Below are 19,947 nucleotides of genomic sequence, written 5' to 3'. Positions count from 1 at the left end.
AAGAAACTCAGAAGTGCAAGGGAGAGAGTCCTGAGAACAAACCCATTACAGGATGGTATAATACACAGAGCAATACAAAACCTCTAAGTATATGCGACAGAGGTAGCACAGAGGAAGTGATTACATGTTCAAGGGACCTACGGATGTTTTAAGAAAAGCAACATCTAGGCCTGGGATTTGAAGGACCTGTAATCACTAGGCAGACGGCGTCAGAACTTTTAATTTTGCTAAAGCTAGAAATCTGAATTTTTTGAACGACACATCTCATATTAGGAACTTCAGTTACACATCTGTAACGGGAGAAAACAACTAGTTCCCAGGGATGCCACCATGAGGATCAAATGTAATAATGTATGTAGAAGCACTGTTAAAATCGTACGGTGATACCTAGATTTAAATTACCACTCCCAATTATTCTGAAAGCCACTGGAGAGTAAGGGTTCTTTACATCACCATATAAAGTAAGTCTTTATGTCACCGTAAAGTATAGAATCGGGCCCAAGGTATGTACTCCATAAACATTTATTGACCGATAAACCTTCTATTTTCAAATTGTGTTGACCTGGAATACCTCTAGCAATAATCCTGTAACTGCTTTTAACTCTGAGGTTATTTTCTCTAAGGGCACCATCAATGAAATTTTCTCTGCTTATCTAGTCCAAACCCACTCAAAGGATAAGATAAAAAGTATCAACTCACAAAATTTAAGTTTAGAGTACCTCATGTTAGAGGATTAGCTTTTATGTTTGACAGTATGAGCACTTTTTAGCTGCTTTTTCATCAGTCCTTATTCCTCTGAGCATAAAACCTGAGAATGACATCTCATACCAAAATCTTTTCTCCAGAAAAACTGAGAATCCTCCTTCTGTGTCCGACCTTAACAGCAGCACAAACCTGAAGGCAAATCTTTCAGACTCCCCTGCTACAGGTAGCACAGCAATGCCCTAGCAGCCCCAGAGAGATCTTCTAAGCAACACCAGGGAATGTGTCACAGACCCTCCAATCAATCAGCTACTGCTATCAGCGCAGGAGACTTCCTTATACCTCAGCATCCAAGACTCACAGGACAACAGTGCCACTCAACATAGAAAGGGGGTTCGGAAAGGATTCCTGACATCCTAACTGCAAACTCACAAGGCAGATCCCTATCTGTTTCTTGTCTGAGTCCAATATCCACTAGGGACAAAAGGAGAGGGCAAGGTAAGATGGCAACACGAATGCAATGCAAATGTGAGGCCTAGTGCAGGGCAGTAGGGTAAGAAAAAGATGAAGATACTCCAAGATTGGCAAGACTTTCAAAGAAAATCATGAATGCAGGTGCCATTAATATCCCATTTTAAGTGGAGAGGCTGAGATAATTTCCCCAAGGGCATCTGGCTAGTAAGTGACAGGTTCCTGTGTTCCATGTTCTTTTGCCCCTATGCCCCTAAGTAAACCAAAGCAAGGCTGGTCTCTAAAAAACCGGCAGACAGCAAGAGACCGTGTGGCTGAAAAAGCTGATATCGACTACCCACCCTTTACATGAACCTTTACTTGACAGATTACTGCCGCTGTTCCGTGAGAACACATTATCATCACTTCAGAAAAACGTACTACCGTAGCCCACACGTTGGAGCCCTGTATCTGCTCGTTACCACCAACAGAGAAATAGCCGCCTACTAAAGACAGGCCTTCTTATGCAACAAAAAACACTTTCTCTACTCTGAGGAGGTGATGTTGTTAATAATCATAGTTAGTATGTATTATCTACTATGTGCCAGACCCAGAATGGCAGCAATAGCCCCATTCAACAGATGTAGAAATGGAGGCTCAGAGAGGTTGAGTAGCTTACCTCCAAAACCTGTGCTTTCATTAAATCATGCTCACGTTGCCAACCCTTAAAACACATGCACGACAGCTGCTATTTTCCAGTACTATGAAAGCAGGTGAAAGAAAGGCAACCTATACTGGTGATATGACAGACAAGTTCCTTAACGTTTCTAGGTCTCAGCTGCTCTATCTGTGTATGTGCTGCCGAAGCGAGCACTCAGCTGCTCTATCTGTAAAATGGGTTCGTCCTTAATGAAGTCAGAGGACCCTCCCAGATGATCTTTTTGAAGCTTCCTGACGCACAAGTATCTGATTCTGTTTTCAAAAATCCAATTCTATACCCAGGGTTTGACACGCACAGCGTGCTTACGGGATAAATGATCTGAAACGCTGGGGCGACCCAGCATTTAACACGCAGCGCACGCGGCCTCACGAACCCGCCCCGGACGCCCGGACGGGCGCGAGGGTGCCCGGGGGCCGGTGACCTTGACACCCTGCTCTCCCGGGCCGGAAGCAGGCCCGAGGGTCGGGCCGGGCCGGGGGCGGAGGACGCTGGGCCCCCGGGACTCACCGTCCGGAGGCAGGAGCGCTCGGTGGGGCCCATGCGGCCGCCAGGCACGAGCAGTGGGGGCAGGCCGCGGGGCCAGCAGCCTCCCCGGCCCCAAAGCCGCAGGCAGCGGTGCGCCATGGCCGCCGGCGCCGCCTGCTCGGGCCGGGGACGCTGCGCAGTCGCGGCTCTGCGGCCGGCGGGCGGGCAGGCGGCAACGGACGGCCTCGGGCCGCGGGAGACGGCTCGGAACAGAGTCAGCGAACCGCGCTGCTGGTCTCCGACTCACAGGCGAGCTCACGCTCTCGACGCGCGCGTCTTCTCCCGGCCCCACCCCTCCCGGCGTGCTGACGTCAGCCGTACAGCGGGCGCTTGGGTCGAGGGCCGCTCCTACGCCTCCGAAGCGTCCTCGCTCCACTGGAAGCGGGGTCGAAGGAGGAGCGTGGAGGGCGAGGAACGGCGGTGGGCGGGGCAGAAGGGAAAACGCAGGGGGTGCAGGGTTGGAGGCGGGGCTTAAGGGAGGCGTGCGGAGGGAGGGCGTGAAGATGGGCCTACAGGGAGGAGCGTGAGGATGGCGGGCGGGGCAGGAGAGGAGCGCCGGGGCGGAGCTAGAGGCGAGGCTGAAGGGAAGGAGGGCGAGCCGAGGTCGGGCTGGAGGGCGGGGCCAGCCGGGACCTGCGGGGAGAGAGCCGCAAAGGCTGCTGGGGCCCAAGATAAATGGACCTTTCCCTGTTTGGGTTGGGCACGAGGCCATTTTCTCCATTTTAGGCGTTCACCCTCGGTGTGTCACTCGTGAAATATTTTATTGAGCGACTAATCAGTGGCGGCATCGTCCAAGGTTCTGGAGATGCTAAAACACATACCCCAACCTTAGGAGAGCAATGGAAATAATCACGAATCAGTGAGCTAAATGCAATAATAAAAGTGCTGAGACTGTGACATCTAGCTTGGGCCCATCGGGAACCATTTCAAAGAGAAATGATTCCCAGATGAACTCAATGGAACTGCACGCTGTTTCGCACACTGTGACTGTGGAGTAGAGAGAGGACTTTGGAGCCAAGTTTCACATCTCACTCTGTTTTCTAATAGCTCTGCCAGTAGTATGTATGATATAAAAGGTAGCTGATGTTATGGATGGGGAGGAAAAGGAAAGGCAGGAGATGAGCCTGAGGAGGGGTACAAAGGTAGCATCAGAAATTTATTGACATATGCACATATACAGATACGAAAAAACTGGAAGAACAGACACTAAAATGGTAATGAAATTTCTTACCTGTCACAGGGGCAAAATCCAAAATATTGACAACTCACTCTACTGGCAGGCATTCTCAGAAATAACTGGTGGGCACAAGAATGACAGTGGATAGAAGGGAATTTGGCAATGTCTGCCTAAATGTCAAATGCATGTGTTCTTTAACCCGGATATTCCATTTATGGAAATGAACCCTAAAGACGAGCCTGCACACATATAAAATGCTGTGAGCACAAGGGTAATAATTACAGCATTGTTTGTAGTCACAATTATTGGAAATAACTCGAATATTCATCTATAGGGGACTGTTTAAAACAATGGTAAATTCGTATCATTATTAAAATTTTTTTATTGAAGTATTATTAACACAGTATCCTGTGAGTTTCAGGTGTACATGATGGTCAATATTTTTATACATTATGAAATGATCCCCATTAATCTCATTACCATCTATCACCATACAAAGTTATTACAATATTACTGACTATATGATCTATGCAGTACATTATATTTCCATGACTTATTTTATAACTGGAAGTTTGTACCTCTTAATTCCCTTCACCTATTTCACCCACCCCTCAACCCTTCCCTTTCTGGTAACCAACAGTTTGCTTCCTGTACATGAGTCCGTGTCTGTTTTGTTTTGTTTGTTTTCTTCTTTTGATTCCACGTATAAGTGAAATCTTCCCTGTCTGCCTTATTTTACTTGGCATAATACCCTCTAAGTCCAACCATGTTGTTGCAAATGGTGAAATTTCATTCTTTCTTATAGCCGAATAATATTCATATACATATATATACCACATCTTTATCCATTCATCTATCAATGGACACTTAATTTGCTTCTATATCTTAGCTATCATAAATAATGCTGCAATGAATATAGGGGTGCATATATCTCTTCTGATTGGTGTTTTGCTTTCTTTTGATAATACCTAGAAGTAGAATTGCTGGATCATATGGCATTTCCATTTTTTAAAAATTTTTTAAATTTTAATTTTTTTTAAAGATTTTATTTATTCATTTGTCAGAGAGAGAGAGCGCACCCAAGCAGGGGTAGTGGCAGGCAGAGGGAGAAGCAGGCTCCCCGCTGAGCAGGGAGCCTGATGCCGGGCTCAATCCCAGGACCCTGGGATTATGACCTGAGCCAAAGGCAGACACTTAGCCGACTGAACCACGCAGGCGTCCCTCCATTTTTAATTTTTGAGGAACTCCACACCATTTTCCACAGTGGCTGCACCAGTTTACATTCCCACCAACACTGTACAAGAGTTCCTTTTTCTGCACATCCTCACCAACACATATTATTTTTTGTTTTTTTGATAATAGCCAATCTGACAGGTGTGAGATGACATCTCATTGTGGTTTTGATTTTCCTTTCCCTGACGATTAGTGATATTGAACATCTTTTCATGTGCCTGTTGGCCATCTGTATGTCTTCTTTGAAGAAATGTCTATTTATGTCTTCTGCTCATTTTTAAATCAGGTTATTTGGGCTTTTTAAATATTAAGTTGGGTAAGTTCCTTATATCTTTTGGATATTAACCCCTCATCAGATACGTGACTTGCAAATATCTTCTTCCATTGAGTAAGTTACCTTTTCATTTTGTTGATGGTTTCCTTCACCTTGCATTTTAGTTTAATGTAATCCCATTTATTTATTTTAGCTTTTGTTGCCCTTTTGCCTAAAGGGACAGGTCCAAAAAATTATTGCTGAGGCTTATGTCAAAGAGCTTACTGCCTCTGGTTTCTTCTAGGAGTTTTATGGTTTTAGGTCTTACATTCAAGTCTTTAATCCATTTTGAATTTATTTTTGTATATAGTGTAAAATAGTAATCCAGTTCATTCTTTTGCATGTAGCTGTCCAGTTTTCCCACCACCATTTACTGAAGAGACTGTCTTTTCCCTACTGTATATTCTTGTCTTCTTGAGTTGTTTTTTGGGGGGGCTCTTTGTTCTATTCCATTGATCTATGTCTGTTTTAGTGCCAGTACCAAGCTGTTTTGATTACTATAGTTTTGTAGTATACTTTGAAATCAGGGATTGTGATACCTACAGCTTTGTTCTGCTTTCTCAAGATTGTTTTGGCTATTTGGGGTCTTTGCGGTTCTATACAAATTTTAGGATTAGTTATTCTTTGTTCAAAATGCTATTGGTATTTTGATGGGGATTACATTGAATCTGTAGATTACTTTGGGTAGTATGGACATTTTTTCTTTTTTTTAAATGTTAACTTCAGTATAGTTAACATGCAGTGTTATATTTGTTTCAGCTGTACAATATAGTGATTAAACACATCCATACATCACCCAGTGCTCATCACAGCAAGTGTACTCCTTAATCCCCATCACCTATTTCATCCATCCCCCCACGTAGTCTGGACATTTTAACAATATTAATTCTTCTAATCCATGAGCATGAAATATCTTTCCATTTGTGTCATCTTCAGTTTCTTTTGTCAATGTATTATAGTTTTCAGAGTACAGGTGTTTTGTTTCACTTCCTTGGTTAAATTTATTCCTAGGTACTTTCCTCTTTTTGGTGCAATTTAAAATGAGATTGTTTTCTTAATTTCTCTTTCTGATAGCTCATTATTAGTATATATAAATGCAACCAATTTCTGTATGTTATTTTTGTATGCTGAGACTTTACTGAACTCATTTATTAGTTCTAATAGTTTTTTTGGTGAAGTCTTTAAAGTTTTCTATGTATATATCATGTAATCTCTAAATAGTAGTAGTTTTACTTCTTCCCTTCCAATTTTGTTGCCTTCTATTTCATTTTTTTTCCTAATTGTTGTGGCTAAGACTTCCAATACTATGTTGAATAAAAGCAGTGAGAGCAGCATTCCTGTCTTGTTCTTCATCTTAGAGAAAAAGCTTTTTTAGCTTTTCCCCATTGAGTATGATGTTAGCTGTAGGTTTGTCATCTATGGCCTTTATTACATTGAGATTCATTTCTTCTATACCCACTTTGTTTCTTCCATACCCATTATGTTGAGGTACATTTCTTGTATACCCACTTTATCATAAATTGATGTTTAATTTTGCTCTTTTTCTGCATTCATTGAGATAATCATATGATTTGTATCCTTCATTTTTTTAAATGTGGTATATCACATTGATTGATTTGTACATGTTGAACCACCTTACATCCCTGGAATAAATCCCATTTGATCATGGCGTATGCTTCTTTTAATGTATTGTTGAATTCAGTGTGCTAGTATTTTGTTGAGGATTTTTGCATTTATGTTCATCAGGGATATTGGCCGGTAGTTCTCTTTTTTTGCATGGTGTCTTAGTGTTGGGTATCAGGGTAATGCTGGCCTCATAAAATTGAGTTTAGAAGCCTTGCTTCCTCTTCAGTATTTTGGAGTAATTTGAGAAGAATAACTACTAATGCTTTTCTTAACGTTTAGCAGAATTCATCTGTGAAGCTGTCTGGTCCTGGACTTCTGTTTTTCAGGAGTTTTTAAATTACTGCTTCAATGTCATTACTTGTAATTGTCATTACTATTCAGATTTTTTATTTCTTCATGATTCAGTCTTGGGAGATTGAGTATTTCTAGGAATTTACCATTTCTTTTTGATTGTCTAATTTGTTGGCATATAATTTTTCGTTGTAGTCTCTTATAATTCTTTGTATTTCTGTGGTGTCCATTATAATTTCACCTCTTTCGTTTCCAATTTTATTTGTTTGGTTCCTCTCTTTTTTTTTCTTGATAAATCTGGCTAGAGTATTACCAATTTTGTTTATCTTTTCAATGGACCAGGTTTAGTTTCATTGATCTTTTCTATTGTTTTTAAAAATATTTATTTCTGATCTGGTCTTTATTATTTCCTTCCTTCCACTAATTTTGGGCTTTGTTTGTTCTTCTTATAGTTCCTTTAGCTGTAAGCTTAGATTGTTTATTTGGGATTTTTCTTGTTTCCTGTGCTGGCCTGTATCATATGAACTTCCCTCTTAGAACGGTTTTTGCTGCATCCCATAGATTTTGGAAAGTTGTGTTTCCGTTTTCATTTGTCTTACAGTATTTTTTGGTTTCCTCTTTCATTTATTCATTGACCCATTTGTTGTTCAGTAACATGTTATTTAGTGTTCATGTGTTTGTGGTTTTTCCAGTTTTCTTCTTGTAATTGATTTCTAGTTTCATACCGTTATGGTGGGTAAAAAGATGTTTGATATAGCAGCAATTTTTTTAAATGAGAGAAACTTCTGCTCCCTTACAAGAAGGAGCAATAGAGCCTGAAACAACTGGTGGGGAGGAAAGCAAAATATATGAAATACAATTTTTAAGACATTGAACATCAGGCAATGAAAGACAGTAATCACCGAGAGATAGGGGACAAACAAGGTGAGCCCTAGGATTACCCCACCTTATTACAGGAGACAGTCTCCAGGCAATGAAGCACAGAGGGGAAACAGGCAGAGCCCAGTGGTCTTTCTGAGTTGAAAATATGGATCTAGGAACCTGGGAAGACCCATAATGAGGAGAAAAACTAAGCAAAGAAAATTAACCCCAAAATGACACAGGTGATAGAATTGGTAGACAAGGACACGTAAGAGTTATTATAACTATTTTTTTGTTACAATTTTATGTTTCTTGCTACATCTGCAAGAAACAAGAGGAAAGATTGAACATATTAAATAGACACTTGGAACTCAGAAATATAAAAATTAAATTGAACAGGGGTGCCTGGGTGGCTCATTCATTAAGCGTCTGCCTTCAGCTCAGGTCATGATCCCAGGGTCCTGGGATCGAGCCCCGCATCAGGCTCCCTGATCCGCGGGGAGCCTGCTTCTCCCTCTCCCACTCCCCCTGCTTGTGTTCCCTCTCTCGCTGTGTCTCTCTCTGTCAAATAAATAAATAAAATCTTTAAAAAAATTAAAAGATCTTAAAATCATCCATAGAAGGAAAACAGGTACAGAGGAACAAATATAAGGATGATAGCTTGTGGGGAACAATAAAAGCCAAGAGACATCAAAGAACAACATGTTGAAGGATTTTTTTTTTTTTTTATTGTCAACTGAAAATTCTTTATCTAGTGAAAATATCTTTAAGAAAGGCAAATTGGGGCACCTGAGTAGCTCAGTCGTTAGGCGTCTGCCTTCGGCTCAGGTCATGATCCCAGGGTCCTGGGTTTGAGCTCCGCATCGGGCTCCCTGTTAAGCGAGAATCCTGCTTCTCCCTCTCCCACTCCCCCTGCTTCTGTTCCCTCTCTCGCCATGTCTCTCTCTGTCAAATAAATAAAATCTTTAAAAAAAAAAAGAATCAAAGGCAAATTAAGGACTATTTCAGGCAAACAATAGCTGAAAGAATTCATCATAAGATCTACTAAAACAAATAATAAAAGTCCTTTGAGCAGAAGGAAAGGTGTTCTCAGATGGAAATCTAGATCTACACAAAAGAATGAAGAGCACAGGGGAGGGTAACTACGTAGTTAAATAAAAGAGGGTTTTTTTCTTATTATTTAAACCTTTTTAAAAGATAGTCTATTGTTAAAGTAAACACAGTAAGAATGTATTCTGGGTTGTATAACATACATAGAAGTAAAACGTATGGCCACAAAAGCAGAATGGCCAGGAGGTGAAAAATGGTCATATAATGTTGTAATGTTCTAATACTATATGCAGAGAGGTATATTATCATGATATCATATTGTGGTAAGTTAGAGATGTATACTGTAAAACCTAAAATAACCACTAAAATAACACAACATGGAGTTATAGCTAAAAAGTTAATAGAGGAGATAGAATAGAATAAAAGAATACTCAATTAATCCAAAAGAAAGGTGAGAAAGAGAACAAAGAACAGTTGAAACAAAGAGAAAGCAAATTGCAAGATGGTAGATTTAAAATTAATCATATCAATAATCACATTAAATGTAGATTGTACAGCCTAATTTAAAGGCAGAGATTTTCAGGATGGCTAAAAAAAACCAAAACCAAACAAACAAAAAACCATATCTGCATGTAGAAACCCACTTTAAATATAAAGACAAATAGGTGAAAAATAAAAGAATAGAAAAAGATATACCATGTTCACACTAATCAAAAGAAAACTGAATAGACAAAGTAGATTTCAAAGAAAAGAAATAAAGGACAGGGCGCCTGGGTGGCTCAGCTGGTGAAGCGACTCCCTTTGGCTCAGGTCATGATCCTGGAGTCCCGGATGGAGGCCCACATCAGGCTCCCTGCTCAGAGGGGAGTCTGCTTCTCCCTCTGACCCTCCCCCCTCTTGTGCTCTCTCTTGCTCTCTCTCTCTCTCTCAAATAAAATCTTAAAAAAAAAAAAAGAAATATAGGGGCGTCGGGTGGCTAGTTGGTTAAGCAACTGCTTTTGGCTTGGGTCATGGTCCCAGGGTCCTGGGATCAAGCCCCGCGTCCGGCTCCTTGCTCAGCGGGAAGCCTGTTTCCCCCTCTCCCGCTACCTGCTACTCTGCCTGCTACTCTCTCTGTCAAATAAATAAATAAAAAATCTTAAAAAAAAAAAAAAAAAAAGAAAGGAAAAAGTCAATTTCAGAGCAAGTAATATTACCAGGGATTTATAAAGAGTATCATTTTGTAAGATAAAGAGGTGAATTCATCAAGAAGACATAATAATCCTAAACATCTTTGCACCCATTAAGAGAGCCTTAGAATGCATGGAACAAAGACTGACAGAACTACAACTTAACAATTATATTTGGAGCCTTCAAATCTTTCTTTCAGGGACGCCTCAGTGGCTCAGTCGTTAAGCGTCTGCCTTCAGCTTAGGTCATGATCCCAGGGTCCTGGGATCGAGCCCTGCATCGGGCTCCCAGCTCAGCAGGAAGTCTGCTTCTCCCTCTCCCACTCCCCCTGCTTATATTCCCTCTCTTGCTGTCTCTCTCTCTCGCTGTCAAATAAATAAATAAAATCTTAAAAAAAAATCCTTCTTTCAATAATTAACAGTACAATTAGACAGAAAATCAGTTAAGTATAGAGACGACTAGAACAATATGATGAACCATTTTAATCTATTTGACATTTATAGGAAACAGCCCTCAACAACAGCAGAATACACATTATTTTGAAGTGCACATGGAGCATTTATTAAGTTAAACCATATTCTGGGCCAAAAAAAAAAAATAATTAAAAGGAATCAAGTCATACAAAGTGTATTCTCTGACCACAATGGAATTAAACTGGAAATCAGTATCAGGAAATATATCTGGAAATATATCAGGAAAATACTTGGAAACTCAGACATACTTTTGATAACACAGAGGTCAAAGAAGAAATCAAAAGGGAAGTTATAACATTTTTAAAATTGAATAAAAATTAAAGTACATCAAAACCTGTGGGATAAATCTAAAGCAGTAGGTAGATGGATTTTTATTGCCCTAAATGCTTGTATTAGAAAAGAAAAAGTTCTCAGATCAATGATCTCAGCTTCTACCTTAAGAAACTAGACAAAGGAGAGGAAATAAGGCCAAAGAAGAAAAAAGAAAGGATAAGACAGAGTAAAAATCAATGAAATTGAAAATGGGGTGGGAGAGCAGGGAGAGAATGAATGATGAATGAAACTAAAAGCTGTTTCTTTGAGAAAATCAATAGCCAGACTTATCAGGAAAAAGACATAAATTGTCAATATCAGGAATAGAGAGTTGACATCACTTCAGTTTCTATATACATTAAAATTATAATAATGGAATACTATGAACAACTGTAGGCCAATAAATTTGACAAATTAGATGAACTGGACAAATTCTTACAAGATACAAGTTACCAGGGCACCTGGGTGGCTCAGTCAGTTAAGTGTCTGCCTTCGGCTCAGGTCATGATCTCAGGGTCCTGGGATCGAGCCCCGCGTCAGGCTCCCTGCTCAGCAGGGAGTCTGCTTCTCCCTCTCCTTCCCACTCATGCTCTCTGTCACTATTTCTGTCTCTCTCTCAAATAAATAAAATCTTAAAAAAAAAAAAAGATACGAGTTACCAAAGCTCACTTTTCAGATAACTTAAAAACTATATATTTATTAAAAGAATTGATTTGTTAGTTAAAAACCTTCCACAAAGAACAGTCCGTGTTAGATGGTTCGATTAGGGAATTCTGCCAAACATTTAAGGAGGAAATAATACCAGTTCTACAGAAAATTCAAATGAGGAAATACTTCCTAATTCTTTCTACGAAGCCAACATTACCCTGATATCAAAACCAAAGACATTCCTGAAAAGAAAACTAGGTACTAATATCCCTCATGAACATAGATAAAAAAATTCCTAATCAAATCTTGACAAATTGAGTCCAACAATATAGAAAGAGCATAATACATTATGACCAAGTGGGGTTTATCCTAGGAATGAAAGGTTGTTTTAACATTCAAATCATTCGTGTAATTCACCATAGTAAAGCTAATATACAAGAATACCATATAGTCATCTGAATAGATGCAGAACAAAAACATTTGACAAAATCCAATATCTATTCCTGATTAAAATCAAACAAACAAAACAAACTTCTCAGCATACTGAAAATGGAAGGAAACTCCAAACTGATAGAAAAAAAAAAAGCTATGAAAAACTTAACAGCTATCATCATAATTAACAGAGAAAGATTGAATGTTCCCCCCTAAGATTAGGGACAAAAAAAAAGGATGTCCATTCCTAACACTTTTGTCCAATGTTGTACTTGCAGTTCTAGCCAGTGCATTGAGGAAAGAAAAGAAAAGAAGGCAGATTGGAAAGGAAGGCATAAAACTATTTTTATCACATATAAGGACATGATCTTCTATATAGAAAATCTGATTGAAGCTACTAGTAGCTACAGAAGCTACTAGAATAATTGAGTTTAGCAAGGTTGCAGGATACAATAGCAACCTGTAAAAATCAATTGTACTTCTATCTACTACCAACAAACACTTGAAAATTGAAATTCAAAAGCAATTCCATTACAATATCAGAAAAACATGTGAAATAGGGATAAATATAGCAATATGTAAAAGACTTCACTGTGGACTGAACTGTGTTCCGCCAACATTCATATTTGAAGCCCCAACTTGCAATATAACTGTATTTGGAGATAGAAGATGATAAAGGTTAAATTAGGTCGTAAGGGTGAGGCCCTAATCTAATAGGGCTGGTGCCCTTACAAGAAGAGGAAGAGACACCAGAATTTTCTCTTTCCACTATGTGAGGACACAGCAAGAAGGTGGTCATTCACAAGCCGAGAAGAGAATTCTCATCAGGAATTAAATCTTCCAGGTCTTTCTTCTTAGACTTTCCAGCCTCTAGAACACTGAGAAAATTAATTTCAGCCACACAATCTGTGGTATTTTTTATGGCAGCCCAACTTGACTAAAACCTGAACACTGAAAGCTGCTAAACATTGCTAAGAAACATTAAAGACCTAAATAAATGGAAATATATAGCACGTTCATGGATTGGGAAACTCAATATTGTTAAGATGTCAATTCTACCCCAAATTAATATATCTGTTCAATGCATACCCAATCAAAATCCCTGCAGGATTAGAAATGCCCAGGAGGGTTACAAATTGACAAACTAACTCTAAAATTAATTAGAAAGGCAAAAGGCCTAAATTAGAAAAACTTTGAAAGAGAACAAAGTTGGGGAACTAATACTACTTAACTTCAAGATTTATTTTAAGGGTACAGTAGTCACAATGGTGGGTAGTGGTGACAATATAGACAAATAGATCAATGGGATGAGATAGAGTTCAGAAATCCACACATGCATGCTAAATTGATTTTCAATAAAGGTATAAAGCTAATTCAGTGGAAAAAGAACAGACTTTTCAATAAATGGTCCTGGAAAATTTGGATATCCACATGCAAAATGAATGGAATTTGAATCATAACTTACAACATAATGAAAACTTGACTCAAAATGGATCATAGATCTAAAACCCCAAATTATAAAACTTCTAGCAGAAAATACATTTTGAATCTTTGTAATGTTGGATTAGGCAAAGATTTCCTGGGTACAACATCAAAAACATGATCCAAAAAAGAAAATTTAATAAATTGGCCTTCATCAAAATTGAGAACTTTGGATCTTTGAAAGAATGAATGGATCATTAAAAGAATGAGAAGACAAGGCATGTACCAGGAGAAAACATTAGCAAATCACCTAACAGAAACCATTCCTTAAGAAGCCCAGATGTTGGGGGCACCTGGTTGGCTCAGTTGTTTGAGTGTCTGACTTTTGATATCAGTTCTGGTCTTGATCTCAGGGTTGTGAGTTCAGGCCCCACATTGGGCTCCACGCTGGGTGTGGAGCCTACTTAAAAAAAAAGAAAAAAGGAACCCAGACATTGGACTTACTAGACAAAGACTTTATTTATTTGTCCTTTATTTATTTATTTATTTAAGATTTATTTATTTATTTGAGAGAAAGAGAAAGAGAGAGAGAGAGAGAGAGAGAGAGAGAGATAGTGGGGGGGAGGGGCAAAGGGAGAGGGAGAGAGAGAATCTCAGTCAGACTCCCCACTGAGTGTGGAGCCCTATGTGGGGCTCGATTTCATGACCCTAAGATCATGACCTGAACTGAAATCAAGTCAGATGCTTAACGACTGAGCCACCCAGGTACCCCTTTTTCTTTTTTTTTCTAATTTAAATTTTGAATATACAATATGCAATATTGGTTTCTGGAGTAGAATTCAGGAATTCATCACTTACATACAACACCCAGTGCTCATCACATGTGCCCTCTTTAATACCCATCACCCTACCCACTTCCCTCCATCAACCCTCAGTTTGTCCTCTATCATTAAGAGTCTCTTTTGGGGGCGCCTGGGTGGTTCTGTCAGTTAAGCATCCGACTCCTGATTTCAGCTCAGGTCATGATCTCAGGGTCATGATCTCCATCTCCTCATGGAGCCTTGTGTTGGGCTCTGCGCTCAGTAAGGAGTGTGTTTGAGGATTCTCTCTCTCCTAGTGCCTCTGCTCTTTCTCCAATAAATAAATCTTGAAAAAAAGAAGAGTCTCTTATGGTTTGCTTCCCTCTCTCCTTTTTTTCTTTTCCCCCTTCCCATATGTTCATCTGTTTTGTTTCTTAAATTCCACGTGAGTGAGATCAGGTGGTATTTGTCTTTCTCTGACTGACTTATTCCACTTAGCATAATATACTCTACTCCATCCGCGTCATTGCAAATGGCAAGATTTCATTTTTTTGATGGCTGAGTAATATTCCGTTGTATATCTATACCACATCTTCTTCATCCATTTATCAGTCGATGGACATTTGGGTTAATACCCAGTAGTGCAATTGCTGGATCATAGGGTAGCTCTATTTTTAACTTTTTGAGGAAACTTCATACTCTTCTTCAGAGCAGCTGCACCAGTTTGCATTCCCACCAACAGTGCAAGAGGCTTCCTCTTTCTCTGCATCCTCACCAACAACTTTGTTTCTTACGTTAATTTTAGCCATTCTGACAGGTGTGAGGTGGTATCTCATCATGATTTTGATTTGTAATTTCCTGATGATGAGTGATGAGCATCTTTTCATGTGTCTGTTAGCCATCTGGATGTCTTCTTTGGAAAAGTGTCTATTCATGTCTTCTGCCCATTTCTTAACTGGATTATTTGTTTTTTGGGTGTTGAGTTTGATAAGTTCTTTATAGATCTTGGATACTAGCCCTTTATCGGATATGTCGTTTGCAAATATCTTCTCCCATTTTGTAGGCTGCCTTTTAGTTTTGTTGATTATTTCCTTTGCTGTGCAGAAGATTTCTATCTTGATGAAGTCCCAATAGTTCATTTTTGCTTTAGTTTCCCTTGCCTGCAGTGTTGTATCTCGTAAGAAGTTGCTATGGCTTGAAGTCAAAATGGTTTCTGCCTGTGTTCTCCTCTAGGATTTTGACAGTTTCCTGCCTCATATTTAGGTCTTTCATCCATTTTGAGTCTATTTTTGTGTATGGTGTAAGAAAGTGATCCAGTTTCATTATTCTGCATGTTACTGTCCAGTCTTCCCAATGCCATTTGATGAAGAGACTGTCTGTTTTCCACTGGATAGTCTTTCCTGCTTTGTCGAAGATTAGTTGACCATATAGTTGTGGGTTCATTTCTCAGGTCTCTATTCTATTCCATTGATCTATGTGTCTGTTTTTGTGCCAGTACCATACTGTCATGAGGACTATAGCTTTGTAATAGAGCTTGAAATCTGGAATCGTGATGCTTCCAATTTTGTTTTTCTTTTTCAGAATTGCTTTGGCTGCTCGGCGTCTTTTGTGGTTCCATACAAATTTTAGGATTGTTTGTTCTAGCTCTGTGAAAACTGCTGGTGGTATTTTGATAGGGATTGCATTAAATGTGTAGATTGCTTTGGGTAGTATAGACATTTTAACAATGTTTGTTTTTCCAATCCATAAGCACGGAATGCTTTTCCATTTCTTTGTATCCTCTTCAATTTCTTTCATAAGCGATCTATAGTTTTCAGAGTACAGATATTTTACTTCCTTAGGTTTATTCCTAAGTATCTTATTGTTTTTGGTGCAATTACAAATGGGATAAATTCTTTGATTTCTTTTTCTGCTGCTTCATCATTTGTGTATAGAAATGCGGGGGCGCCTGGTGGCTCAGTCGTTAAGCGTCTGCCTTCGGCTCAGGTCATGATCCCAGGGTCCTGGGATCGAGCCCCGCATTGGGCTCCCTGCTCTGCGGGAAGCCTGCTTCTCCCTCTCTCACTCCCCCTGCTTGTGTTCCCTCTCTCGCTGTGTCTTTCTCTGTCAAATAAATAAATAAAAATTAAAAAAAAAAAGAAATGCAACATATTTCTGCACATTGATTTTATATCCTGCAACTTTGCTGAATTCATGTATTAGTTCTAGCATTTTTTTGGAGGTGTCTTTTGGGTTTTCTACATAGAGTATCATGCCATCTGCAAATAGTGAAAGTTTGACTTCTTCCTTGCCAATTTGGATGCCTTTTATTTCTTTTTGTTATCTGATTGGAGAGGCTAAGTCTTCTAGTACTATGTTAAATAGCAATGATGAGAGTGGATATTCTTTTTTTTTTTAAGATTTTATTTATTTATTTGAGAGAGAGAATGAGATAGAGAGAGCATGAGGGGGGAGGGTCAGAGGGAGAAGCAGACTCCCTGCTGAGCAGGGAGCCCAATGCAGGACTCGAAACTGGGACTCCAGGATCATGACCTGAGCCGAAGGCAGTCGCTTAACCAACTGAGCCACCCAGGCGCCCAAGAGTGGATATTCTTTTCTTCTTCCTGACCGTAGGGGAAAGGCTCTCAGTTTTTCCCTATTGAGAATGATATTAGCTATGGCTCTTTCATATATGGCCTTTATGATGTTGAGGTAAGTTCCATCTATCTCTATTTTGTTGAGGGTTATTACCAAGAAAGATGCTGTATTTTGTCAAGTGCTTTTTCTGCATCTATTGACAAGATCATGTGGTTCTTATCCTTTCTTTTTTTTTTTCAGTTTTTAAAAAAATTTTATTCTGTTATGTTAATCTCCATACATTACATCATTAGTTTTTGATGTAGTGTTCCATGATTCATTGTTTGCGTATAACACCCAGTGCTCCATTCAATACGAGCCCTCTTTAATACACATCACCAGGCTAACCCATCCCCCCACCCCCGTCCCCTCTAGAGCCCTCAGTTTGTTTCTCAGAGTCTATAGTCTCTTATGGTTTTTCTCCCCCTCCGAATCCCCCCTTCATTTTTCCCTTCCTACTATCCTTTTTTTTTTAAACATATAATGTATTATTTGTTTCAGAGGTACAAGTATGTGACTCATCAGTCTTATACAATTCACAACGCTCACCATAGCACATACCCTCCCCAATGTCTATCACCGAGCCACCCAATCCCTCCCACCCCCCCTCCACTCCAGCAACCCTCAGTTTGTTTCCTGAGATTAAGAATTCCTCATATCAGTGAGATCAGATGATACATGTCTTTCTCTGATTGCCTTATTTCGCTTAGCATAATACTCTCTAGTTCCATCCACGTTGTGGCAAATGGCAAGATTTTGCTGTTTTTTTCTTTTTTGATGGCTGCATAATATTCCATTGTGTATATATACATACTCATGTATATGTATATATACCGCATCTTCTTTATCCATTCATCTGTTGATGGACATCTTGCCTCTTTCCATAGTTTGGCTATTGTGGACATTGCTGCTATAAACATTGGGGTGCAAGACCCCTTTGGATCACTACATTCGTATATTTGGGGTAAATACCCACTAGTGCAATTGCTGGGTCACACGGTAGCTCTATTTTCAACTTTTTGAGGAAGCTTCATACTGTTTTCCAGAGTGGCTGCACCAGCTTGCATTCCCAACAGTGTAGGAGGGTTCCCCTTTCTGCGCATCCTCGCCAACATCTGTCGTTTCCTGACTTCTTAATTTTAGCCATTCTGACTGGTGTGAGGTGGTATCTCATTGAGGTTTTCATTTGGATTCCCCTGATGCCGAGCGATTTTGAGCACTTTTTCATGTGTCTGTTGGCCATTTGGATGTCTTCTTTGGAAAAATGTCTGTTCATGTCTTCTGCCCATTTCTTGATTGGATTATTTGTTCTTTGGATGTTGAGTTTGATAAGTTCTTTATAGATTTTGGATACTAGCCCTTTATCTGATATGTCATTTGCAAATATCTTCTCCCATTCTGTCTGTTGTCTTATGATTTTGTAGACTGTTTCCTTTGCTGTGCAAAAGCTTTTCATCTTGATGAAGTCCCAATAGTTCATTTTTGCCCTTGCTTCCCTTGCCTTTGGCGATGTGTCTAGGAAGAAGTTGCTGCGGCCGAGGTCGAAGAGGTTGTTGCCTGTGTTCTCCTCTAGGATTTTGATGGACTCCTGTCTCACATTGAGGTCTTTCATCCATTTTGAGTCTATTTTTGTGTGTGGTGTAAGGAAACGGTCCAGTTTCATTCTTCGGCATGTGGCTGTCCAATTTACCCAACACCATTTGTTAAAGAGACTGTCTTTTTTCCATTGGACATTCTGTCCTGCTTTGTCGAAGATTAGTTGACCATAGAGTTGAGGGTCCATTTCTGGGCTCTCTATTCTGTTCCATTGATCTATGTGTCTGTTTTTGTGCCAGTACCATACTGTCTTGATGATTATAGCTTTGTAATAGAGCTTGAAGTCTGGAATTGTGAAGCCACCAGCTTTGCTTTTCTTTTTCAACATTCCTCTGGCTATTCGGGGTCTTTTCTGGTTCCATACAAATTTTAGGATTATTTGTTTCATTTCTTTGAAAAAAGTGGATGGTATTTTGATAGGGATTGCATTAAATGTGTAGATTGCTCTAGGTAGCATTGACATCTTCACAATATTTGTTCTTCGAATCCATGAGCATGGAAAAGTTTTCCGTTTTCCATTTCTTTGTGTCTTCCTCAATTTCTTTCATGAGTATTTTATAGTTTCCTGAGTACAGATTCTTTGCCTCTTTGGTTAGATTTATTCCTAGGTATCTTATGGTTTTGGGTGCAATTGTAAATGGGATCGACTCCTTCATTTCTCTTTCTTCTGTCTTGTTGTTGGTGTATAGGAATGCCACTGATTTCTGTGCATTGATTTTATATCCTGCCACTTTACTGAATTCCTGTATGAGTTCTATCAGTTTTGGGGTGGAGTCTTTGGGGTTTTCCACGTAAAGTATCATATCATCTGTAAAGAGTGAGAGCTTCTTTGCCGATTCAGATGCTTTTCATTTCTTTTTGTTGTCTGATTGCTGTGGCTAGGACTTCTAGTACTATGTTGAATAGCAGTGGTGATAGTGGACATCCCTGCTGTGTTCCTGACCTTAGCGGGAAAGCTCTCAGTTTTTCCCCATTGAGAATGATATTCGTTGTAGGTTTTTCATAGATGGCTTTTATGATATTGAGGTATGTACACTCTATCCCTACACTCTGAAGAGTTTTAATCAAGAAAGGATGCTGTACTTTGTCAAATGCTTTTTCTGCATCTATTGAGAGGATCATATGGTTCTTGTTCTTTCTTTTATTAATATATTGTATCACATTGATTTATTTGCAGATGTTGAACCAACCTTGCAGCCCAGGAATAAATCCCACTTGGTCATAGTGAATAATCCTTTTAATGTACTTTTGGATCCTATTGGCTAGTATTTTGGTGAGAATTTTTGCATCCATATTCATCAGGGATATTGGTCGGTAATTCTCCTTTTTGATAGGGTCTTTGTCTGGTTTCGGGATCAAGGTAATGCTGGCCTCATGAAATGAGTTTGGAAGTTTTCCTTCCATTTTTATTTTTTGAAACAGTTTCAGAAGAATAGGTATTAATTCTTCTTTAAATGTTTGGTAGAATTCCCCTGGGAAGCCATCTGGCCCTGGGCTTTTGTTTGTTGGGAGATTTTTGATTACTGCTT

General features: G+C 39.4%; 1 protein-coding gene across 1 annotated transcript in view; it reads right to left on the bottom strand.

The window, feature by feature from the left end:
* Positions 1 to 2,607, bottom strand: part of AFG3L2 (AFG3 like matrix AAA peptidase subunit 2) — a 44,208-nt gene extending 41,601 nt beyond the window's left edge. The window contains exon 1 of the mRNA XM_032399042.1: positions 2,381 to 2,607. Within this exon, the coding sequence (XP_032254933.1) occupies positions 2,381 to 2,497 (117 nt within the window). The 5' untranslated portion in view covers positions 2,498 to 2,607. The remainder of the gene's footprint in view (positions 1 to 2,380) is intronic.
* Positions 2,608 to 19,947: the final 17,340 nt, after the last annotated feature.

The sequence above is a fragment of the Phoca vitulina genome, unplaced genomic scaffold (genome assembly GCF_004348235.1).
Source record: "Phoca vitulina isolate PV1807 unplaced genomic scaffold, GSC_HSeal_1.0 scaffold126, whole genome shotgun sequence".
Classification (NCBI taxonomy): domain Eukaryota; kingdom Metazoa; phylum Chordata; class Mammalia; order Carnivora; family Phocidae; genus Phoca; species Phoca vitulina.
This window is presented reverse-complemented; position numbering and strand designations above follow the sequence as displayed.